General features: G+C 48.0%; 2 protein-coding genes and 2 non-coding genes across 7 annotated transcripts in view; 3 read left to right on the top strand and 1 right to left on the bottom strand.

The window, feature by feature from the left end:
- The window catches only part of RCSD1 (RCSD domain containing 1), a 30,750-nt gene extending 11,218 nt beyond the window's left edge, over positions 1-19,532 (top strand). Inside the window, exons 2-7 of one of the 4 annotated variants that reach the window (XM_056500019.1) lie at positions 10,562-10,669; positions 13,083-13,172; positions 14,407-14,478; positions 15,769-15,963; positions 16,525-17,230; positions 18,028-19,532. In XM_056500019.1, coding sequence (XP_056355994.1) covers positions 10,562-10,669; positions 13,083-13,172; positions 14,407-14,478; positions 15,769-15,963; positions 16,525-17,217 — 1,158 coding nt within the window. In that variant the 3' untranslated portion in view covers positions 17,218-17,230; positions 18,028-19,532. Of the gene's footprint in view, positions 1-10,561; positions 10,670-13,082; positions 13,173-14,406; positions 14,479-15,768; positions 15,964-16,524 lie in introns of all 4 variants that reach the window. The other 3 variants (XM_056500037.1, XM_056500011.1, XM_056500028.1) reach the window with 3 other exon arrangements.
- A 27-nt stretch (positions 19,533-19,559) lies between these two features.
- On the top strand, positions 19,560-23,058 carry LOC130261090 (uncharacterized). The gene is made up of 4 exons (XM_056507035.1): positions 19,560-19,592; positions 20,377-21,003; positions 21,102-21,355; positions 21,932-23,058. Exons 1-4 carry the CDS (start codon positions 19,560-19,562, stop codon positions 21,933-21,935), a joined length of 918 nt encoding a protein of 305 aa, XP_056363010.1. The 3' UTR covers positions 21,936-23,058.
- TRNAP-CGG (transfer RNA proline (anticodon CGG)) lies at positions 21,021-21,092 on the top strand. Its single transcript has one exon. It is a non-coding gene; the product is annotated as a tRNA-Pro (tRNA).
- Positions 21,508-21,579, bottom strand: TRNAP-AGG (transfer RNA proline (anticodon AGG)). Its single transcript has one exon. It is a non-coding gene; the product is annotated as a tRNA-Pro (tRNA).
- Positions 23,059-24,992: the final 1,934 nt, after the last annotated feature.

Below are 24,992 nucleotides of genomic sequence, written 5' to 3'. Positions count from 1 at the left end.
GCATCCAGCCACATCTCAGCTTTATCCAGGATCCTTTTCCTGCTGCCTGCAGTTATTTCCATGTTGGCTGCTCGGCCTGTCTGTGAGCGGCTGTGCTGGGCTTGTCACGAGGCAATTGCAGACCCAGAGCCCTTCGACAGGAAAGGCGGAGGCTGTTTCTCCTTCAGTTGATTGGACTCTTTCATGAAGCTTGTATGCTTTCCCTGCTCTCTTGGACACCCCTGGTCACCTTGTGTATAGGCAGCTGGCTTGGCTGGCAGCGTAGATTTTTGCCTCTCTGCTTAGCCCTCCTGTTTTTTCCTTGTCACTGTCTGCAGGCAAATGTTATGTATCTTATAAACCATGATCATGATCTCTTTTTAATGTATGTCCCACAGCCTCTCCTCCTCAGGTCTCACTGGTACTAAACAGCTTTTTGTTTTCCCTCCTTACCTCTCATCCTAACCTCCTGTCTTCTTCCTGCAATAGGAGTCACCTTATCCTTTCTTGAGTACCTTTTCTGTCTTTCCTCTTGAGCATTCTGACTTCTGGGACCAAATCTTATTTTAGTTGCTGGACTAAAATTCTTTCCTGGATTTTTGAGAAGTTGAGGGGAATTGTCATGGACTAATGCAGAATGAAAAGGCTGCAATCCACATCTTGCAACCAGTGCCTGACCCTGTAGGTTCCTCCAGTTCACTGGGCACCTACTTGCTCTGCATTAAAATTTTACCAGTGCTTGGGATGCTGATTCTGCACAAGCCTGGATTTGCCCTGCTTGACCTGTCCCTTTTACATTCTCCCTGTCCCACATCCTCATCTCTTCCCACCACTCCTTTCCCCATTAGAACCTTCTGAGTATGGCAAACATGAGCAAACAGGATCAGGCATCTCAAAAAGCAAAAAGCACTTATTGCAGAAAAGGAAACAGTGACACCCATGTTCTGCTGGAGGTTTCTGTGGTCATCTCAGTAACGGATTCCCAAACCACTATGAACACACACAAAATAATTTATATAAGTGATTGATTTTGACTGGTTTGCCATCCCCTGCACAGAGAGTGGTGGCTGAACAGCCAGATGCCTTTTCCTGCTCAGAGCACAGCAGAACCAAGAGCTGCCTGTGTCTGTGTAGGGTACAGGCTGAGGTTTCACACATGCTGGCCCTGCACAGGCACCCTGCCCGGTAGAGACCAGGTGCTGCAGTTCGCTGCCTCTTTTGGTAATGGTGGTGCTGGATCAAACCACTCTTGGCAGCCTTTGCCACATGCAATAAGACACTTGCTCAGGAATCCTGGGCTCTGCTCTGTTCTCTGGGAGAGTTGGTTTCAAACTCCTTAGTCTGCTCAGGAAGGGATGGGTTTTAATCCAGGGTTTAGGACAAGCATTGCCAACCTGCTTGTTGAAGCCATGCCAACATGTAGCAAAGAATTCAAGGTTTACTGGATCAGAGGAGACACACCTGCTGGTCACCTGAGTGGTCTCCTGACAGATGAAACCCTGGCTTGCCTCAGGAACAGTTCTGGGGTGTATACAGCAGTAGCTATATAGGCATTAAAGTGCACAAGCCCATACAATGCCCTCCCAGCAATGTATGATTCCAGATTATTTATTCCAATGTATGATTCCAATGTATAAATCCCAGATTCTCCTAACAGTGATTTGAGGTAATGCTGCTGAGCTTAATCAGCCCATGTAGTGTTGGGAACATGTAGGCACCAGGCAGTTGCCAAATATTCTCCTGACCAAAAGGGAGATTCAAGATCTCACTTGTGCCTTTCACAGTGACTCTTGCTGCTATTGCTGCTCTCACCAGACAGAGCTTGGCAAGCACAGGCCAGGCACTCCTGAGGGCTATGTACCATGGCACAAAGGGAGGAACAGCTTGCTTAAAATAATGCTTATCTCATTTTGTTTTCATTGTAGTCACTCTCTGAAACAGAAGGTAGATAGTTTATTCACCACATCAAGTTTCCAGATGTCTACAGGTGTTTCCTATGATTCTGTTGTGAAGGACACAGCTCCTCTCCTGCGTGTCTGGCACTGGCTGGTCTCCTCTGCCTGTCTCCTCCTGCCTGGTACTGCCTGGCTCTGCTGACACCACAGCATCTCCACCGCCCAGTGCTCCCCATGGCCCAGCACACTTGGGCCATTGGTACCTCATAGGTACAAATAGACCTGGGTACCTCAAACCACTAAACCATGGAAAATCATCAGGAATTTCCCCTCTTCTTATAGCAGGCAAGGCTGGGAGTACACAAACCATTAATTTACAGTGTAGTGGACAATTACAATACAGTGCCTCTTCCTTTGAGAAACATTTCTCCCTTTACTAGTATTTGGCTACTTATCAGCCTCTACCCAATTCCCAAATCTTGCTTTGGTTAGACTTTAAATTTGGCAGATCCAACCCTCTGTAGTTTTCAAGTGAGGCACTTGAGAGATTTTCTTGCAGTCCTCTGGATGAAAGCTGCTGAGCTGGAATATCCTCACATTACCCTTTGGGCAGTGCTTGACCCCGAGTACCAAGATGGCAGCACTTCACAAGGGAACTCTCAGAATGAGAAAATCAAGACCAGATCACTGCAAATCTTGAGAAAAAATGTTGCCCTAAAGCAAACTCTTTCCAAACTCAGGGGAGTGTTACATATTTTTACATATTTTATGTAAAGTGGGATTTTTCTGCCCTTTCTCTTAAAAACAAACAATCCCTTGTAGTCCACATTCCTCATACTATTCTGCCCTGGGTTATAGTCAGAGCTCCTTCCCCGTTATCACCCTCATTATAGCTGTGCATTTGAGGTCAGGCACACACTCATCCTATATTCATTTATCTGTGGTGGGATAAGTGTTGACCTGGGTGCCACTTTGAGAAGGAATGTCATACTTCTGATTTGTTCTTGTGGCTAACTTAATAGACTCTAAGAGAAAGGCTAGCAGTGATTTACCCTCAGGCAAGAAGTTTCTTTCCACTGAAAATATTTCAAAAAGGAACAGTTCAAGAGAAGACCTGATGTGTTTTCCTGCCATTTGCCTTTCAGGAGTTTTAGTTTAATCTTTGTTAGGGCTGCTGTGAGAGGTCCTGTTTTCAGAGGGAGCTGAGGAGAGTTGCTAGGGACCTCTGAGTTTTAACAGCACTGACTCCCTTGAAGTCCTTACCTCCTCCTGACTGCCTCCATGTCTTCCATGTCTAAAATTTCTCTACTTTCTTGACATTTCTCAATTAATGAGCACTCCCTTGTCTCAAGGAAACCACAATCTACAGCTATGTAGAGATATGTTCAGAAGAGCTGTGTGGGGGTCAGAGGAGTCTAAAATCCATCTTTGGGGCCAGGAGCTCAGAGTGGTCCCAAACCTAATCTGAGGTCCTGTTGTCTTCACAGAGTATTCAGAAATCTGGAGCTCCAGCATTTGCAATATAATTCACAGATTGCTTTCCCCAAAGCTGCAAGAATGAATCTGTTGCCTGTGACAACAGCCAGATGTGGAGGCTTCCTCTGCACTGGCTGAGGCTTCACAATGTAGATAAAGCTTTATCTTGGACATGCAGTGGTTCTGCACAGTTGTGTACATTCTCATATGAGACATTCACTCCTTTTCTTGCAAGTCAAACTAGAAACTTGTTTGCACAACCTTCAAAATGCCAGTCCTGGCAAACAACAGTCAAGGATTCTGCAGAGTGTGCTCAAGTCATCATTATCCTCCTCAACAAACCCTTACACTCTTTCATAACCAGATTTTATGGCCAGATATCAGTCCCAGAATTCTTCTTGTATCTTTCAAGTGGAAATCTTACTTTCTTTGCTCAGCTTTCTATAATGTTTCACTCCTGCATCCTAGCAGTGAGGGGCCCATGGCACTCTGAGACTCGTTATTCCTTTTTGCTCAGCCATCTGATGGCAGCTTGGGGGAGAAGGTTGAGGACTCTGTGCATGCTGCCATTTGTAAAGCTCACAAAATGGTCATTGGGATTGTGAAATGGAGGTGTTTAGTGCCTGGTAAAGGCTGACCAAAGAAAATATTGCAGAAAGATAGAAGTATAATTTTTATTTTTATTTTTTTTTTATATTTAGGATACATTTGAAAGACCTGCAAGATACTCTTGTCTTCTTGTCTCCTGGAAAGTAACTGTGGTAAAGCTCTAAATGTTCACAAAGTTCTCAGGACTAGCCTAGCCCCACCAGAGGAAGGTGCAGAGGTGGCTCACAGGATAGCTTTTGCTCTGGTGAAGCACAGCACAGGAAATATCATCCCTGTTGTACAGTAAATGGAGGAAGGGCAGGTAGGAGCCTTGGCCCTGCTTCCCAAGGTGCTACAGGCTACTCTGACACAATGATAGACAGGACTGGCTATGAGGTATCACAGAGCCACAGCTGCAGCCACTTCCAGCTGGGGCTTCAGCCAATAATTAAAATTTACTACAATGAGACAAGGAGCAGCTTCCTTGCCAGATAAGACGCCAAGTGAGTAAATAAATCACATAAATCCCTCCTGAAACAGAGAGCTGGAAGGTCTCCAGTGAGAATGATTTGTGAAGAGGAGTAAAGAGAGAGAGATGGGAAGAAGGAAGCTTTGATGGGATGAAGAGGGGTCAGTGTAGCAAGAAGAGTTTTGTTTATTCAGGGCTTTCATATTGGGATGTGCTGCTTCTTGAGCCAGGGGCCCAGCGTGGTGCTGAGCTCCAGTCGGAACAAGCATCATGAGATTTCCTTCTAGGGATGTGAAACATGGGCCAAGGCCAGTGTGAGCCGACCCACTTCCTGGGCAATCTGTGTTCAGCCTGTGCTTTAGCTTTTGTGGGTCCCAGGGAGATCAGGCAGGCGCAGCTTGTGGGTAGCAGCATCTCCTGCTCTGTGCTGCCTCGTTCCTTGTTCTGTGATTTGGGTGTTTTCCCACCCTCTCGTCTTTCAGGTTGCTCTTTTGGGGGAGTTTGTGTTTTAAACTCACCCTGCTTATTTGCCTCTCCCTTCCCAGTCTGAACAATGTTCTCCTTTCAGTATGATCTTGATGCCACTGATGTACTCACATGGGTACAGATAAACAAATCAGTTCAGGTTATATTGGCAGCAGGGTGCAAGCTGGGATTCATCTAAACGTCAAATGCAGAGAGATGACTTTGAATGAAACTACAAACTACATATTAAAGAGGTTTTTCCATTCAGTAGCATGGGTCCAATCCTAAAAAAAAAACTATTATTGAGCTTTTTTAGTTGATTTAAAGAGCTTATGAGCTGCCCATCTAATCTTATCCGCACTTAAAAAATGCGAGAGCCAAAATAACTGAGAAGCATTTGTGGTGCATTTTCCAGAGCATAAGTTCATGTCCTCTGCAGATAAACAGGAAGCATACCTTAGATGGTGCCCTGTGTGACTATTCAGTGACCTTTTGTCTCCAGCTGGCCTCTGTGGTTGAAGAAAAGATGGGTCAGGGAGAAGGGATTGGCTCTTGCCAAAGGAAATCTCCCAAATTGGAGCTGTGCTTCATCACTTCTCCATTGCTTGGTGTGAGATGTGCAGGACATCTCTAGTTCATCACACCCCAGCTCTGCAGGGGAACCTTTCTGGGGAAGAGGCAGCACTTCTCTGCAGGAGTCATTCACCCCCTCCAGCCCCTGGGGAACCCCAAAAGGAGCGGTATTCCTTGGTACACTGTGTGGTGTCATTCCCAAAACGCTGCTTTCTGTGTCAGAATTGGGTACCTGAGAGCTTGAGAACAGCTCCTTTCAGCCAAGCTGATTGAAAATGAGCTCAGTTAGGCAGAAAAGCAGCACCTCAATCAGATTAAGGTGGTATTTTGCTCTGCAAGCTGAGAGAGTTGGCTCACTTTGGTATAAGCTTTCCCATGCAGACAAGGTCTGTGTCTGGCTGGCTCCTCAAATCCTGCACCTATCTCACTGAAAAATGAGAAGGGTCAGTCCTGGGAAGGCTTTGTGCAGAGTGCTTTGCCTTTGGAGAGCTGAGCCACGCAGGGAAACAAGGGTCTGCAACATCTTCTGTTCCCTCCTGAAATCCATGACTGGCTTTTGATGCTTTTATTCCAGCAAAACCATAGCACTGCTTCCCAGTTGCACACTCCAGGCAGAGTGTGATGATGGTTTATTTTGACTTAAGGACTCTCCTCCCCACAGATGCATCCCCATCCCTTCCTTTGCTGAGCAGGTCCTACAGGTGTAGAGAACCTGCTTACACTTGTGGCTGCTGTTATTTGAAGCAGGGCTGCTGGGGATGGCTCACACAGTATTTATGGGTGTTTTGTGGGTGCTTAATGGCAACTTCTTACCTGTGGTGGCTCACAGGTCATGGCCTGGACTCGTCTGCACCTCAGGTGTGTGGCAGCACACTGCAGAGTGAAACACCAGTGCCACAAACCACACCAGCCTCTACCAGCAGGCATGCAAAAATACAATTTTTCTGTCTTATCAGAACAGGAGGATGCATAGGGATGTAATTTCCTCAGGCTCTGGCTGGAGCAGTTAAAGGAAAGCCCTCCCCTCTGTGCTTGGGGCTGCCCCTGCCACCCATGCATCCCTTTCCACTGCAGCAGGGTGTTGGGCCATGCTGTGACCTCTGAGGCTGGAATGATCTGGGTTAAAAATAACTGTGTAAAGAGTTAAGGGGTGTATTTTAAGCCCAGGTCATTTCAGTGATCCAGTTTACAGCACAGCCCCACAAACTCACACGGGTGCAGGGGAGGGGGGAAGGGGGAAAGGAAAGGTCAGGGGAGAATGAGTGGTTGGAAACATAAGCTGTCTGAAACTCAGGCCTTAAGAAACTGCACCCCAAAAACACTGACACTCTCTTGTTTTCCTCTAGCACACTGACAACCCCCATCTCATGGTGCAGCATTGGGTACTGACTATCACCCTTTCTGATATTTCTGATATTTCTGATATTTCTGATATTTCTGATATTTCTGTAATCAAGACACTAGCCCTGAGCCTTGGATGGCTTGTTGCATCTGCCTCTGAGACATTACATTTGTCATTATTTTTGCTGTATTTGCTGTTGCTGAGTTAGATTGTGTGTGCAGCAATGAAAAGATCCCTGTGAGAGTCACAGGGAGCTTTGCAGCACTTGTGTGAGCACAGGATCTGGCATGATGGGCTGGTGTGAGAACAGGCTGCAGGGAGTCATTCCTGTGAAACTTTTGTGAAACAAAGGAGGGATGTGGAGATCAGGGACTGGCCTCAAAACCATGTCTAGATACAGCTGCAGAAAATTGGGCTGATATTGCACAGGACCAGTACCAAAAATTGTCTGTTATGGATTTCCTAGCTGCTGAATACTCCAGCCTTGCAAAGTGCTGTGGAGATGTTGCTTCTCAGACAACAGGTGACCCATCTGGCCAAAATGTCCTACCTGCAGAAGCAGAGAAGTCAGAAGATTCCTAGGGGAGGGAAGGACATTAGGGAAGTATAGATCTCTGCTGCTATTCAGCTGGTATTTAGCCAAAATGCTCCATTGTATGACAGCCAGTAGAACCTTCCTCTTTTCAGCAGTCAAACCAGCTGAATGATGGGACATTTCTGAGGGGACCTAGTAGACCCAGGCTGCCTGTGAGAGGAGCAGGATCTGTGCCAAAACCAGTGGCCTCCCTTCACACAGTCTGCAGTCAGGGGTTGGTGGGAAGTTTTGCTCTCACAATAGAGGCAAGGACTCCTCTGAAGCATAAGGAAGGAGAGGTTTGGGGGGCTCAAATTGGCACATTTGTACTTCAGACACAGATAAAGGCAGAACTTTCTTTCCCAGTGCTGCTAACAGGGACTAAGCTTAGTTTTAAAAGCAGATGAGGAAACATTTTGAAAACCGTTTTCAAATTTACTCAGTTTTATAAACTTACTTACTTGGAAGGGAAAAGTGAAACAAGCCCCTTACAGAGAACTTGGTAGTTGTGCTTCCTTTTTTTGCAGTCAGTTCCATGCTTACATTGATGGTATAATTCAAGTCCTGTTTCCAGCTCTGTCTGACATTTTTCAGAATATACAATGCTCAGACACTTAATTTTATGGAACAGCAAAAGACCTCAGAGTAGCAGTCACTGATGGACTAAGCCTTCAACCTTAGCTCTGTGATTTTAGCCCATGCAGGCTGACCATGCTTTGCTTCTGAAAAGGAAGATCAGCAGTTGGCTGCAAAATGCACAAAAATAATGTCTAAGTAATTACACTGTTAGTGCAAAAAAAAAAAAAAAAAAAAAAAAGAGAGAGAGAGAGAAACAGAAAAGGAACAAAGCTCTTCTTATTACCATTTAGAAAAGTAGTGGTGGGTTATTTTAACAAGGTGGGGAAAGTGACCAGGAATGGGAGAGGCTGCATTAATTTTGTGGGGCAGGAGAGACCCAGCACTGAGCTCTGGGGTGAAGGAAACAGATGTCTTAGTCTTAGGTGTGGAAGAGGCTGAGGACTGGTACACCCTCTGGGTTGAAAGTGATAAAATGAGGCTTCCCACTTTCCTTACAATGTTGGGAAGGAGGAGAGGGAGACTGCCAGCCCAGCTCCTGGAAGGCAGAGGAATGATGTTCTCCTTGCAGTGCAAAAACACCCAAATACAGCACCTTGCCTTGACCAGAAGACACAGAGCCTGGCACATCACCTGGGGACTGAAAGAAAGTTACAAGAAAAGCTGGATACAGCACAGCAGTGTGACTGCCAGAAGGAATCTGAGTAAGGATCCTTTCCTGCTCTTTCTTTCCCGTAATGGGAGAGTCTGCAGCTGGCAGTTTCTGGAGGACACAGCCCCGTGGGCTACTGGTGCTAATCTTAGAATGGCATGTGCAGAGCTTCCTGCGCCCCGGCCCCGCGCCCCGCGCCCGCAGGAGCCGCAGCACAAGACACCCTTGGAACCCTGCTGGCCTCCCAGCTCTGACCAGAGAAAGGCAGCTGTGTTTTCAGACTGAAATGGAAAGAAAAAGAGAGAAAGGAAAAATTCACCCCGAAAACAAGAGGTCAGAGAGGCCAAGAGGAAGTTCAGTGTCTTTTCTGGGTGAAGGGAAAGGGCTGTGAAAGAAACTCTTGGAGAAAAATGGGCTCTGGGGCAGGCAGCCTTTCTGCCACAGACACAGCACTTGCAGCTGCTTAGTTTCAGCTGAATCCTTACTTCAGGTGTCCATTCTGCCATGCCCAGGTATCCTGGCAGCTGGTATGATGAGCCAAGCCTCCCAGTCCATCCTGCATTCTCCAGGTTCTTCCTTTGCTCCTTCCTCTTTCCAGCCTGCCCTTCCTTCACAGCAGGGAGACACAGCCTGCATCTTTACAGGTGTCCCTCCCCACTTAGCCCAACAATATTTTTTCAAGTGCAGCAGGTTGCCCTGCTGGTTTTCCTACCACACTCTTCCATTCCATTATCTGCCACTTTCCCTGCCTGTAATTACTCCAGTGAAAGGGGAAAAGGTGCATGAAGGTTGCTGGGATGAGACAGCTTGATTTGATTTCCTTGGATTCAGGAAAGCTATTCCAAAGTGTATGGGAAATTTAACAGGCAATGGCAGACACCTACAGGGGCTTGTGGGCCTGGGAAAAAGAAGATAACATTTATTGGGAGCATTTATTTACAGCTCTCTGAGGAAGGGAAAGGTCTTCTTCTATGATGCCAACAAAAACTGAGAAGCAGAAAGGGCATTGAGGGGTTGAGAAAGGTGGTGCTGGTCATGGGTTCATAGTGGTGGTACAGGGAGCTGTGAGGTGTGAGGTTCCTTACTGATGGTTCATAGCCTAGTTTCTTGTTCTGAACCCTCCATTTGTAACAAAACCAGGATTGTTATCCCTGGCTGGAATAACGATTGTTGGTTAGTTATTCTCAGCTCCTCTGGTTTGGTTTCCCCAGCATCAGATACTAGAGATGAAAAACAAAGGTTTCCTTTCATCAGCTTTGATGTCAAGGCTTTCTACTCACACTGCTCAATAGACACATAGCAAAGAAAACAAGGTGAATGTGGGATGACACCAGGGCAGTGTGATGTGGGAAGAGCTGCATCATCCAGCATCATTCAGCACAAACCTTCTGCTTCTCAGCCTGCTATAGACCCAGGGGAGGGGAAGCTTCTCTCAGCCATGGTATTTCCTCCTTCCCTCACCCCCACCTCAGTATTTCACTGAGAAAAAAAACAGAACAACAAGGGACACATCTCCAAGCATATGTTGGCTTGCTGTGAGGACTGGCAATGGCTTCTCACAGCAGAACCAGTGGAAAAGAAAGGTTGATGGTGACCAGGGCAGTAACAAGGGGATGGGAGGGCTGAGGAGGTGTATGGGAATGTACATTACTGCCTGCTCCATCTGCCTACTGCAATGATAAGAGGAGCAGACACTTGGCTTGAGACACCTGGTTTGCTTCCATTGAAAAGTACTAAGTGTAGGCTCTTCAGCTGGAGCTGAAAGGCTCTGCATGAATTAGTGATTTTCTGGGATATTTGAAAATGCTGCTAAATCCTGTCTTCCAAAACCTCTTGCTCTCAGGCTGGCTGATTGATGCCAGATGTGAGAAACTCTGCTTTAAGTCCTTGCTTACTCTTGAACTTTGTACCACATACACAGGCTTGCTTTTCCCAACCTTCACTCACAACTTCTTGTTCCTGGTTTTGTCAGAACAGGCCAGCAGAGACCAACTCAGAGGTGGACAAGTCAGCATCACCCTCAGTGGCTCAGCTAGCAGGGAAGTTCAAAGAGCAAGCAGCCAATATCCCTGGAAAAGAGGTAAGGTGTTCTGCAGCCACCAGCAGAAAATCAAGTGGGAAGTTAATCACTTGTCTTTTCCTGCTGGAACATCAGTGATCTGAGCATGAATCCACCTTGGTTTTGGATCTGCACAAAGGATTCATCTCCTCGTGCAGTGCAAGTTGTGGCTGTACCTTCTGTGCATTGCTGATTGGTGGATGAGTGTTTCAGTAGAGCTGTGTTTTAGGATAGACACTAAACCAAGACATTGCAGAGCTTGGATGGGTGCACAGATTCACCCAACAGCAGCAGACAGCAGTGCATGCATGTCCTGTTTTGGGCTGGCTTTTGTGGGCAGACAGCAGCAGTGAATAATGAAACAGCCAATATTGATGGGAAAAGAAAGCAACAGCAGATGATGCAGTGTAGCAGCCAGTGGCAGGTCATCAGCACTTCGCTCACAAAAGGAGGTTTTCTCCAGGTTATTACTTCTGTGTAGGTCTGAGAGAAAGCTGCCTCTTTACTCACCTTCACTGCCTCTTCCCAATGATATTTCAGACTCTGTGCCTATCTCTGTCACGCTGAAACTTTATTTTAATGAAATGCCACTATGCCAAGCAATGCCTCACATGCTGACTTTCTCCAGCTAAGCAAAACACTAGAATACCTCTCTTAGGAAGAAAGGAAAGTCACAGTTATTTATGAAAGGAGGTTGAAGTTTTCAGACAGCCTCCTGTATCATAACACCTTTTTCTTTTAGAAGCATGAATGTTTGCTGGTGGCTCTTTTCAGGCACCTTTTGAAACTGAACTGCTCCCTTCTGCCACTCAGCTCCTGATCCCAGCCTGGCCTAAGGGTATCCTCCCTGTCACCCCTCCTGTCTTTGACTGGTAGCAGTGGTGACCTCTGCCCTGCAGGGCTGGCATGCTATCATCTGTCAGAGGTTAGCACTCCCAGGATGGGAATAGCCAATTTTTTCCCCCTCCAGTCGCCAGCAGAGCACTCTGTCTGTCCCATTACAGTAATTTCCTCTTTTGAAGGTATGGGATTTAATTGCACTAAGTCCCTCACCCTTCAGAAGGCAGAAAGTTCCCAGACCTCTCTTGTGTTATCTGCAGACCTCTGCTGCTCCCAAGCCAGGGCAGCGTGGAGGGGCCTCACAGTGCAGAGAAACTCATTTTCTCCAGAGACAGGGGAGGACAAAGTTTCCTGTCTTTTCTCTCCAAGCCATCTGTCATTTCCCCACCAGATTTCTCAAGCTGGCTTCAGATTAATGGCCCAAGGTGATGGTCTTTAACCCTTGCTTGGTCCATGCCAGCAGAGGGGAACTCTGCCTACCAGGCAACCTCTGACACATCCACTGTGGCAGAGTGCAGCATTTCATGGTTGCAGAATGCTGGTGTTTCCACAAGACACATTATTCCTGGCATGACATAGGGAAAAGGGCAGGGCTGCCCTGGGCTGCTTAGAGGTGCAGCAGTGCCATGGCTGGGTGCAGCACCTCAATAATTTAAGTGACCTCAGGAGCACAGGTCCTCCAAGACAGCCAATTGTACAGAGAGCAAAGATGCCATAATCCACCTTTTCCCATGCCAGCCTGGGAGAAGGTAACAAAGTTATCCAAATACTTTATTGTGGATATTATCCAAGATTCCAGATATTAACCAGTTATTTTGGATTATTTTTTTAACACATGAAAAGTGTGTTAACAGCTTGGCAGGAGACTACAAACTTGCCATAAAAATAGAGACAGCTTGGCTTCTAGACCAGAGCAATAGTTAAGTGCTATGCATCCCTTCCTTCCTAGGGAGCTCTCTCACAGTTCTGAGAGCCCAAGGACATTCAGAAGGAATCAGTGCCCCTGTCATTAAGTTCCCTTGTTCCTTCTCCTCTGGAGAATCGATTTCTTAGTCCAATTAAAGGTTGCAGCTGAGGCCTTGTCCCTGTGCACTGCTTTCCTTCATTCAAGAGAAATGAATGGGGCTGAAATTCTGCAAAAGTCAGAATTCCCCTTTTTGCCCCAAAAATATATCAGACATAAAATAGGAAATAATGAACCAGGTAGGCAGCTGAGACTCGTTGAAAGGAAATCCTGGCAATGACAGGAAGGAGAGCAGTAACAACCTCTCCAGTGTGAAGGGGTTTCCAGCAGGATGCTTTGCAGACAAAGTTTCTGGGAAGGCTTCTCTACCCTCCCCAGCAAAAAGAGTGTCTCTTGCACAAAGAAAAAGGTACAAACTCCTCTTCCAACACTAGGACTGGGCTGTACATGCCACAAGCACACCCATGTGCTAATATCAACTTTTGCTGCCTTTGAATGACTCATTTGGGCAGGCTGAGCCCTGCCTCCCAAGCAGGTCACTCACACAGCATGCCCTTTGGTGCTTGAATTTCACTTCCTTTTTAAGAAACCTGATTTCCCTGCTGCTGAGTTGGTTGTTTTCTTTCTTAGGTGCCACCACATAAGCCAACTCGGAGGAAACCACCCTGCTCCCTTCCCTTGTTTTCCCACAAAACTGAGACAAGTGACAATGATGAGCAAGTGAGTATCAATTTAATAGGGGGACAAGGTCTTTCCTCTCTGCAACCTGTTCTCTCCTGAGACACGAGTTTGGAGGTGCCAGAGAGGTCAGGCTGTGCAGCCAAAGCCATCAATCATGCAGCAGCAAACCTGCCCCTGCTCCCACACGTGTCCTGACCCAAAGTCAGCTCCATGCTGTTCCTGCTCCTGCAGCATGGATGCACAGCCCATTTCTACTGCTTTTGTTTTCACCCTTGGCACGCTGATGGATCCATCCAGTTACCACTGTTCAGGAACCACTGGTATTTATTAGATTTGAACAGGGAGCACCCATGCTCTTTGTTGAGCATAATGGGGTAATAGTTCTTCTCATGAGATTTTTCCATCTTCAGAAAAAGGGAATAATTAATCCAGAGTGAAGAGAGGGTTTGTTGGCAATACCCATAGAATATTTCCTTAGGACCCTTGAATGAGCAAGTCAGTAAGCTGGCTGCTACTTAAGAAATTTTACACTCAGGCCCTCTTTGGTCTGTCCTTCTGTATTTCAGGGTGTGAAGTCTACCCATCAAATTTCAAATTGTCATCTGCCCTAAACAAGCAGGTAGTTTTTTGTCCTTCTTATATGTGAGCTACAGGCTCTTGCTGCCTCCATGCCAAAGGAACATTAAGTTTTAAAGTGTTAGATTCCTTCCTTTTCTAAAAAAAAGCAGTATGCCCTTTCTCAAAGCAATGCTCTTTCTTTCTCAAACTGCTTCCAGCCTTGTCATAGCTCTACCTTTCCTGCCATTTATGCCCTTCCTGCTTAAACTAATTGGATTTCCTTTAACTTGGTACTCAAGTAGAAAGTCTTTCCTTTTACAGAAAGTTCACAGTATTTGCCAACATTAAGGCTTTAAGAGGTAGAATTTTAATCTGCCTGGTCCTGTGGCAAACTGTGCCACAGGCTAGATATCTTAGTGGAGGCAATCTAGGAGGAGAGCCATCGTGCATCACCTAGCTCAGACACTTCAGACAGCAGCCCTTCATCCCCAGAGGAGGGGTACATGTATCTAGCCCTAGAATGGCTAGATAACAAAAGGAAAAAAGGGTCAGAAATGAAGAAAAATAAACTTTTGTGTGGAAACACTATATGAAGCTTCATTTGATTCCCTACCAGCAGTTTCTGCTTATCTTTTCCAAGTTTTCTGCCTTTATTGTCTTTCCTCTTTTTCATTTACTACATGGTGAGATTTTCCTGTTTCATTTTATTTTGCAGAAGCGGTCACCAAATGCTTGCCCCATTCCCAAGGTCAAGGTGAAAAGCTCACCCATGATTGAAAAGCTGCAGGTAGGTTCTGGCAGAACCCACGTGGCTTCCCCAGCAAATTAAAACTGATTGGCATTTGTCACAGTTACTTCCCTTGAAGAGCAGCCACAGGGGAAGGGGATGCAGGAGCCAGGGGTGACAGCCAGGTAGACACAGTGCAGTGGCCTCAGTGGGGAGGAACCAGCCCCAGCCCACACAAAGAGGAAGGCAGAGCAAGTCTGGTAGTGGCCATGGGCACCAGAAGCAGTGCAGTGATCCCCAGGTATACCCATAAGCATGTCAGTGCATGGATCAGGATCATTTGGATCTGTGGAGTACATGGCTGGGCATGGGCATGGCAGCGACACTGCTGAGCAGAGTCTGAGTTTAAGTGAAGTTCTGAGAGAAAGTGAGAGAAACCCTGGCTGAGTCTTCCTGCAGCTCCTTCCTCACAGCAGTGTCACTCACACTGCACTGCAGTGTCCCCTGCACTGCACTGGGAGCTGGCCTTGAGCACAGGCAGTGACAATCCTGGTGGGGGGTGTGTGCTCCAGGCTGTCCCGTGTGTGTGCCTGGGAGCTCTGCACTGCACTTCCCTCATCTGGATTCCTGCAACTGCACACAAACACACCCAGCACTTTCTGCCCTTTTCATGTTTCTATGGTGCCTGATCTGCACTGCTGAGGGCAGCTCAGCACTCGATGGCCTGAAGACAGCGTGCCCTGCCCCTGCCAGCTGCCTGTCCTGGCAGCACGTGTCACTCCAGAGCCTCCTGGCCACCCTGACACAACCTGAGCCTATTCATAGCACTGTCCCTCTAATCCACCCAAGGACATCTGCCTAGGGGAGCTTCTCAGTAAGAAAGAGTTTTGCTACAGTTGATCACAAGCTCACTTCTTTCCACAGTCTTCTCACAACTGCACAAGTCATTCTGCAAGACCTGCAGGTCAGGCTGGAAAATGCGAGCTCCAGTTGGGCACACATGGGAGGGTTTAAATCTTGAACCATTGCTGGCTGTGTGTTCAGATTTTCTGCCAGCTCAGCCACTGCAGACTGTGGTGGTTTGGCTGGGCCACTGGAAAATCCCAAAAGGCTTTAGGATGACAAAAGAACATGTCCTGAGTTCCAGCTGCCAGGGAAAGACAAATGTCCAGTCATAACTTCTCTGCCCAGACTTGTTTGTTGACTGTGTCACCAGGAGAAACCCGCAGCTAGGAGGTCTGTGGCTTGTGACAGCTGAGAGATGTGACAGGGCAGGGGTTCCCCTGTGTGGCTGTGGTGTGTAGCACATGCTGCTGTCACGCATGCCCCTAATGGGGGTTTTCATTGCAGGCCAATCTGGCTTTTGCTCCAGCTGCTCTGCTGCCAGGAGTGTCTCCCAAAAGCCCTGGGATGAAGGTCCTGGTTTCTCCATTCAGCACGCCTCCCTCAACGCCCACCAGCCCAGGGACTCAGTCCCAGCCCAGCGAGACGCCCGTCAGCTTTGATCAGCCCCCAGAAAGCACTCAGCTGCAGTTCTACAACAAGGTAGGATATGCCTGCTAGGCTTTCTCCATTCCACAAGACTTGCTTATTGCTTGGGGATGAAGAGGAAGAGAAGGCTGAGCCCTCAGTCCTGCTGTAAGAGTGTGTATTTGTGGCCAAGAGAGAAGATCTATGCCAGGCTCTAAACAGACTTTCAATGTAGCTGTGTGGAGTTTCCTCTCTGTGTGGAGTCTCCTCCAGCAGGTCTGGCAGGGGGAAGGAAGGGGGATGGAGGGGCAGGACCCAGTCACCTCAGCTCGGCAGTAATGGGGGGCTGGTGTCAGGGAGTGGCTCTGAGCAGGTGGTGCCACATGCCAGTGAATCCCTGCGGTGGCTGAGGCTCCGATTAGGGAGCCACACAGAGCACGGCAGTTCCTCAGGTGTCAGCAGAGCACTTAACTGAGGAGCTACAGCCTGCATTCACCCTCGCCAGCTGGAGTACAGACTCCTCCCTCAACCTGCCAAGGGCAGAACAGGCTGGTACATCCAGTGGCATTTTCCTCTGCTGTGCTTTCCTGTTTCCCATTGCCTCTCTCTTGACCGCGTGCTTCTCCTGCCCCTCAGGTGCGGACGCGAGGGTCGATCAAACGCCGGCCTCCCTCCCGCAGGTTCCGGAGATCTCTGTCCGAGTACGGAGATGGGGAAGATCTGGGGGTCAGCTTGTCCTCTCCAGAAAATGGTGCCAGGGAAGATGAGGTCTTTGGGCCCAATGGCAAGACAGAGGAGGTGGAAACAGGGAGCAAAGAGGAAAAGAAAAAGTCAGGGTCTGATGAGAAGCCGGCATCAAGGACAGGATCCAGCAGATCAGAGGATGAAGAAAAAGGGAACAAAGAGCAGAAGAAACAGGCAGAGTCTGATGAGAAGCCCCCATCAAGGAGAGCATCCAGTAGATCAGAAGATGGGGAAAAACAGGCAGAGGAAATTACTCCTTGCAAGAATAACACAGGGAATACAAAAGAGGAGGAAGTGTGTCATGATGCCCCAGGAGAGGAGAACTCTCCTCAGCCTCCCTCTGGAAACAATGAGATGTGTGACCGTCCCCAGGGAGAAGAGCAGCAAAGCACTGCCTGTGAACAAGGAAAGGGAGACAAGGAGAAGGAGGAAGCTGAAGCTGAAACAAAGGAGAGCAGTGAGAGCACAAACACACAGAAAACATCAGACACTGAAGAAGCAGCACTGGCACCTGAACCACAGCAGGATGCAGGGACTGCCAGTGAGCCTTCAGTGTCAGTCACACAGGACCAGGGCACAGCGTAGCTGTGACACACAGGTAAGATGTGATGGTGACTCCTCAGGCACCTGAGGGTTTTGCTGTCAGCAAAAATGGCAACTGTGACAGAACACAACAACGATTTTGCTGCTCCCCACATGTCAAAAGCCTCAGATGTTAGGGCTGCAGAGACTGTGAGGCAGGGTACTCAAAACGACCAGCCCTCCTGGGTGATGTTACAAAGCAGATGGAAAAGAAGCAAAGCTGATTCTGGATTCAGTATAATGGAGAGGCTCTGCTCACCAGGCACCCTCCTGCATTGCTGTTTTGAAAGCAATCTGAAAGTACTTGCAGTAAAAAGCACATTTCCCCTGCTGTAACCATGTATACACTATATCAATATGACTCCTTATATATAAATATTTATATGTGTGCACACATTGTATGTATACATGTGTACATATATATATTCCCTATGTGTTTAGCTTGTTAGCTTTGCCAGCAAATGCAGGGCACACCAGTTTCATGGTCAGCTGTGAAAGCATGCAGGCATGGGCCTTTCCCACTGAAATAAAGAGGATTTCCACTGGCTGAAGCAGCCCTTGTTCCATAAACCTTCTTGTGTGTTCTGTAACTACTGATAACATGGCCAGATGCCTGAGGATATGTCTCATCCCACCCCAACCACCTCCTCTTCAAATGCTTCCTTGGTTTGGCAAGGAGCAGCTGAAGGAAGGATTCTGGTGCTCGGGCTGCAGCTCACCTTAACACAGAAACCATCAAAGTACCCCCAGGTACTTTGCTTAGACCCATGATTATTTTTCATTATTTCCTTACTTATTTTCCCCTCTCAAAAGGACATACCAAATCAGGGCAGAGAAGATTTAACACGTGGATAGGAGCCACCTAACCTAATTGAGATGGAAACTACTGGAAAACCTTCAGTGGCGGGAGAGGAGCAGAATGCAGAAATCCCCTGAGGTCCAGACTCATCACAGAGCTGAGTGGCCACATTGTATTTTGGGACAGCTGGAAAAAGAGACTGTTTGCAATCTCTTTGGAGTTCAAGACTCAGGTGTTGGCTTGCATTCCTTGGTGATATTTGGGGACTAAGAGACCTGATACTTGCTGTCCTGAAGCCAACTGCCACCACCACTCACGGTCCTTCTGCTTCTTCATCCTGCTCCAAAATGTTTTTTTCTCCTCCCCTGCATTGGTCTCAGATGAAGTTCATCAGTTATGTACATACATATATGTATGGTGCCTTTTTGGTAGCTTCTTTTAAAGTACTTTGGGTTTTAAACAGTTTGTTTTCTCCATGTGTGCTGTATGGCAGACAATGTGAACCCTGAACACAGGAAAAACTCCTGGAACATTGATCATAAAAATACATAAATATAAAATATAAAAATAAAATCCCTTTGGAGTGGGGCTGATCTGTGAAACAGCCACTTGTGGTAGGCTGGTAGGTCCTGCGTGCTTCAGCTTTGGGGTGCTTTTAGTGTGGTGGAAAATGACAACTAGCAGATTGTATGCAAAGAAAAGATGTGCTGAGTAGGTCAATAGGGCATGTTCTCTTATCTGGCTCTGGGCTCCATTCCAAATTTAGAAGGGCTGCTTCTCACTTCCAAACTCTATCCAGTCTGTGATGAAACTTCTGGTGTGTGGCCACCAAGAGGCACTCATTATAGAAAGCATCCCAGCTTCCTGGAAACAGCCAATTAATTTTGTGCAGGTCAAAGAAGAAGTCCTAGCTGGCTGAGTTTCCAATGGAGTTGTCAGGCTGAATTGGCCAAGCTCAGGCAGCCAGTCCCTCCAAAGTACTTAGGCACTGTACTAGATTTGCATTCACTCCTGGGCTACTAAAAGTCGTGGCCTAGCAGTCACTATGATTTTAATCTGGACAGTTTTTGGGGGAAGGTGGATGTCAGATCTCATTTGACCAGATTCCTGACAGCAGTGCCTGAAGCTGTGTTGGCCACACAGAACAAAATGTCCATCCTGTGACATGGACTGAGGCCACACTTGCTGAGAGCCAGCAGCACTTTCCCTCCTGAATTACCATGAGCAAACACGACCTCCCCACCCTTTTGAGCTTTGCTGTGGAGCATTGTTGCCTTTGAATCCACGTTGATCTGCTTGCTCTAGCTTGTGTTGCAGGGCAGGCTGCGATCATTGGCTGTCCCCTGTTTCTTCTCTCAGCAGTGTCCCATGTGGATGAGAGTGGTTGTGCCTTACTGTACAAACAGATACATGTGTGCCTGTGTAGAGAATGTGTATGTGTGTCCCCAGCACGGGAATGGAAATCCGAGGGAGAAATGGAATAAATAAATGGTGGAATAAAACCAAAGCAAAACAAAAATCCGTGTGTTTTCTTTCCTCCTGGGGGATGAAGAAGCCCAAGGAAGAATGGACAAAACAGGTAACAGCAGGCAAAAAAGGGGTGAGTTTTCCACTGGCATTAGGACTTCAAAATTTAAATTTAATATGAGAGAGCCACTACTGAGGAACAGGGAGGAATAAGACTTTTTGAAAAAAGTCTGGGATGCAGAGGCGAGGAAACATGAGGATGTCAGGAAGTGTTAGCAGGACAGAGCACAAGAGCGACAAGCAGGATTCAAACTGTGATAATTGATAAATGATTTGTGTTAATCATAGAAGTTTTGGAGTTTGTATAAACCAGAATACTTAAAATAAGAAAAGAACATGGACCTAGATAAAGGGAAATATATGATTAAACCCACTCTGTTCAAATCCCCCTGTTATGAATATTGTGTATACCAGTTTGTAAAAGAAAAAAAAAAGGGTTTTCCATAGCCTGAAAGGTTTTTTTGCAGAATCAGATTTCTTGCCTTTGTGTAATCAATCGCAAACTATCTGCTAAAGATCAGGCTTCCCGCTTCTTCTGTTTTTTATCTACCAAGACCAGATGGTTACATGACCAAGGTCCCACGGAAGTTTGGAAGTTTCTTTGACCACCACTGCTTACCTTGAAGAATTATTACAACAAAACAATAACAATTATTGATTACTAAAAGGAAAACCACACTATAAAAAGGGAGCTGCAAACCAAGTTCTGTGGAAGCGTGGAGTGGGCGGTGACCCCTCACGTTTCCCTAGCGCTGCGTTGCTCTGTCTATATAAAATAAACCCATCTGAATTTTGCTGAATATCGAGACTTCGTTTCTCATTTATAACAAACCCAGGAGGGTGCCGTGGGCTCAGAAGCCCATGGCAATGCCTGTGGTTGTGCCGTGGGCCTTGTCCCGCCCGTGATCGGCCCGGGACGGTCCGAGCGCGCCCGGGACACGCGGGTGACCGGTGCGACCCCCCCGCGCCGCCAGGGGGCGCAGCGCGCGGTGCGGCCCGGGACGAACCAAGCCCGCTGCTGGGGGGGTGTGCGCGTGTGTGGGGTGTCCCATTCCTCCGCCGCCCCATCCCTAGGAACGAGCTCGCCCGGCTTCCAGCGCCACCGTGCGCGCGGAGCCGGAGTGGGATGGCAGTGGGAGCGGGCATGGGAAGGCTGCGTTGTTCCTGATCCCCTCGGGGTACCGCGGGGGCCGTTGCTCCCCTCGCGGGGACGCGGAGCCACCGCTAACGGGCGGAGCCGTAGGGTCGGGGGAAGGGCGATGCCAGAGATTATCCTGGGAAAGGAGACGGAGGCGGCGAGCAGGGAGAAACGGGCGCAGCCTCCGCAGTTCGGGAGAGCAGCGATGAGTTCCAGAGCTCCGGGCGAAGCCGCAGGTGGCGGTCAGCAAGGACAGACCCACACGGACAATGGCGGAAACGGCCGAGACGAGAGGAGGCGGGATGGCACTGAACTGCTGAGCTGGGTAAGTTCCTTCAGAGCGGCTCGTTGGTCTAGGGGTATGATTCTCGCTTCGGGTGCGAGAGGTCCCGGGTTCAAATCCCGGACGAGCCCGCTGGGAAGGGGGCGCAGGCGCGCTCCGTATTTTGCTTCCGCGGGGCCCGGCTGCGCTTTTGCTCCTCAGGCCCGTTCGCAGCGGGGACGGCGCCGTGCCCGGCACGGTTGAGGTGCCGAGGCTGGGACGCGCGGAAGGGCGAGGAGCGGCCTCGCAGCTCCGGCTCGCTGAGGAGGAAGGCGGGGGTCTCCCTGCTGGCATGCCTGGGAAAAACGGGAGTAGCGACGCCCGGTGCGAGACGAAGAGGAGCGGCCGGTGCTCGGTGAGTTCTTAACGTTTTTTGTTGCGCTAAAAAGGAACGAGTGGGTCTCATTGTCAGTCCCGTCCGTGTCGCTTCGCTGTGCGCGGGAGCCGCCGTTGCTGCGGAGAAGGAAGAAAAAAAAAAAAAAAAGCAGCATTAAAAAAAAAAAAGGTGGGCTCGTCCGGGATTTGAACCCGGGACCTCTCGCACCCTAAGCGAGAATCATACCCCTAGACCAACGAGCCGCCGTGAGTAGTGTTTTCTCTCCCCTGCACAAGAACGGTCCTGTGGCGCCGTGCGGCCCTGCCCGGGATAGACCCGGCCTGTCCCGGTTCCCGCCATGTTCCCGGTTCCTGAGGGGACACCGGCGCTCCCTGCGGCTCCTCCGGTCTGTCCCGGGTCACTGCCGGCACCGCCACAGCCCTGTCTCCCTGTCTCCCTGTGGGTGCCATGCTCGTACCTGGTGAGCCATGGGCCGCGGCAGCCAGGCCACAAACCCCAGCGCCGTGAGGGCCAATTCGTGGTTCGTTTCCATAATTTTAAACTGTACCGCAGCCGAGTAGAGGCAACATTACTTTTTACTTTCCTAACTTGCAGATAATGATTTCATGCAGACCTGCTTCAATAGAGAGTCTCGGAATGTCAGGAAGACTCATGACTGAAATTGCTCCTTAGCATCCATTCAGCGCTGGAATAGCTCATCATTTCCATCCTTTTCCATCCTAAATTTTCCTGGGAACACTTATCCTTGCATAGTGGGTGGTCCAGGACATTCTTCTCAATCAAATGATGAAAAAGCCAGGTTATGGAAGACAAGACTGAGAGGGGATCTTGTCAATATGTATAAATACCTCGAAGGTGGGTGGCAAGAGGACTGTGCCAGGCTCCTTTCAGTGGTGCTCAGTGCCAGGATGAGGAGCAGTGGCCACAAACTAAATTGCAAAAATTTCCACTCAACATGAGGAAGCGCTTCTTTGTGCTAATGGGCCAGAGCACTGGAGCAGCTGCCCAGGGAGGTCATGGATTCTCCTCTCTGGAGACATTTAAACCCCACCTGGACATTTCCTTGTGTGACCTGCTCAAGGTGACTCTGCCTTGGCAGAGGGGTTGGGCTGGGTGATCTCCAGAGGTCCCTTCCAGCCTCAACAGCACTGACTTGTGAAAAATAGCTCCCAAACTCTTCAAAGCCTGTATGCAATTACTGTGCTGCTGCCAGCTCTTGAGTTTTGAAAAAGAAACAAACCCCTGCATTTCTATTTAACCAAAGTAAACATGAATGTGGCATTATCTGTTAGTCACAGTTTCTCCCAACTTGCAGAAGAAAAATATTGTTGTATGGTACACACAATGCTTTTTTGTACAAATAGAGTCTGGTTTTTTTCCTTTTTCTCTCATGTTCTTCTGTTACTAATTCAAAATGAGTGTGTTGGGTGGGATATTTCTTGCAGGAGTGATTATCTCTGCACACTCAACAATGTATACTGTACAATTCCTCTAGGACGTACAGAGATGCAGGCTAAAGAGAAAACAAAACCATTAAAAATGTAAAATCAGTCTAAATATATTTTCTTCCCCTCTTAGAAGTTATTACTCCTTTTTTTTTTTTTTTTTTTAACATCAAAATCTTCCTTGCTCTCTGTGGTGAGCTACTAGAGACCTCTCCAAAACAAAGGATAACAAGGATAACAAAGGTCAGTCAATTTGAGAGTAAGAAAAATGCAATTAAAAAAAAAATTAGGTTTACTATCTTGTGAAAATACCCAGAAGGGTGAAGCTTGGCCTCTTCAGAGGATTGAACAGTTTTAAACTGTGCAGTACTGAAGGACCTGGAGGTAAACAGTGAACTCTGGGCAGTTGGGCAGAGTTTCCATGGAAGGGAAGAGCTCTGAGGAAGTATTGAGGAAAAAGGGCTTGGAATGAAAGTCTTATCACTGCCTATCAGTTCCTGCTCCATTTGGAAAGCAGGGGTACTGATGAATTGGCTGAGGAACCACCCACAAGGGAAGTCAAATGAGGTGCCAACCAAACTAGGTGATATTTCCCTGTAATACAAAGAGTTGCCTGTGTTGTTGATATTTATTCCCAAGAGGTGCCCTGGATTTCTGCTAGCCTGGGTTTCTGGAAAACATGTACAACATTTAGATGAGGAACGTGTTCCAGATCTTCCCCTTAGGGTATAGATAATGGATGCATAAGCTGTTACATTTTAAATCCCATGAGAACTGTAGGATGGTGTCTGGCTTCACAGCTGATGAAAATAAAAAAATAATCTGCCTGTGTTTTTGCAGGCTTGCTTTGTCACAGCCCTCCTCAGCGTGGCACACAGTGGCCTTCCCTGTGGCCTTTCTCACCTGCAGATGTGATGAGGTGTTCAGAGAGTGGCAGAGAAACTGGATCTGGGTGAGGACCAGCATCCATGGAGTGAGCACTGGGCAGGAGCAGAGCATCCCACAAGGCTTCTTGAGGCCCAGGGATGCAGTGAGCAATAGCCTTGAGATATGACTCAGCTTCAGCTTCTTTAAAATGCATGTTTGGGAAAACACGGCACAACAAAGAGGTTTTCAGAAGCCAGGAGGAAGAGGGAAGGATGAAAGCTTGGTCTCAGGGGGTGTGGAGCAGCTGGGAGTCCAGTCAGCAAGCCGAGGGAAATTCCAAGCAGGTATTTTCAGGCAAAAGGCAAAGGTGGTTGTGCGATCGGTGCAGCAGGAGAGCTCCTGAAGGAGCTTGTGCTTACAGGCAATGCACACTGAAACAGGCTCTCTGAGCTACCAGGGAATAACAGGCAGGATTTCTGTGGAGGCAGGAGGAACCATCACTGTCTGTGCTCAGAGCTTGCAGCAGCGCTTTCCCGATTCCCTTGGGACAAACCGGTGCTGTAAGGTGCACCCGGGGGAACTCGAGGCTGGCACAGGGGTTGGGGCACTAAATGAGCACCAGGATCCTGCTGATCCTGTCGCTTCTCCCAGAGAACCAGCCACAGGATAAGGAGGACATGGCCTCATGCTGCATGTCAAGTTGGACATTCAGGGGAATTTCTTCACACAAAGGTTGATGAGACATTGGTGAGAGGAATGATGGATTTGTCTTTACAAACAAGCTGTGGGTCTGCTGGTAGATAAGACTAGCACTGAGAGATAAAAGAAACAATGGGAAGGATTCCACTGATTGATGAATGGAAAAAAAAGATATTTGCCTTTACAAACAAACTGTAGGTTTAGCTGATAAATGGAACTGGATATTGAAAGATGAAAGAAACAATGGGGGAAAACCATGAATTCCATAAGAATTAAAAGCGAGGGTCATACATTAGAAAGGAATCTTAGGTATCAGGCGTTCGGGAACTCTCAAGTACCTCAGCCAGTGGGGAAAGAGAGAGGGAAATGCGCCGGGAATTAGGATAAAAGGAGGCTGCGTCCTCCAAAAATTAGAGAGACCCCAGGGAAATGCCCCTCGGCCTCTCTCTTTATTCGAATAAAGTAAAAAGCCTCCTCTGTCTCCTTTTTGGACATAAACCTCTGGTGTTTGTGGCTTAATTTTCCTGACGTTGGGATGGGCTACCAGGGAGGTGCTGGAGAGGTGTTTAAGGAAATGCGGGACGTGGCAGTCAGTGCCGTGGTCACGTTGACACGGTGATGTTGGATCATAGACTGGGCTCGAT

This window comes from Oenanthe melanoleuca, chromosome 1 (genome assembly GCF_029582105.1).
Source record: "Oenanthe melanoleuca isolate GR-GAL-2019-014 chromosome 1, OMel1.0, whole genome shotgun sequence".
NCBI classification, from domain to species: Eukaryota; Metazoa; Chordata; class Aves; order Passeriformes; family Muscicapidae; genus Oenanthe; species Oenanthe melanoleuca.
Note: the sequence above shows the minus strand (reverse complement) of the source record. Positions and strands in the feature narration are given on the sequence as shown.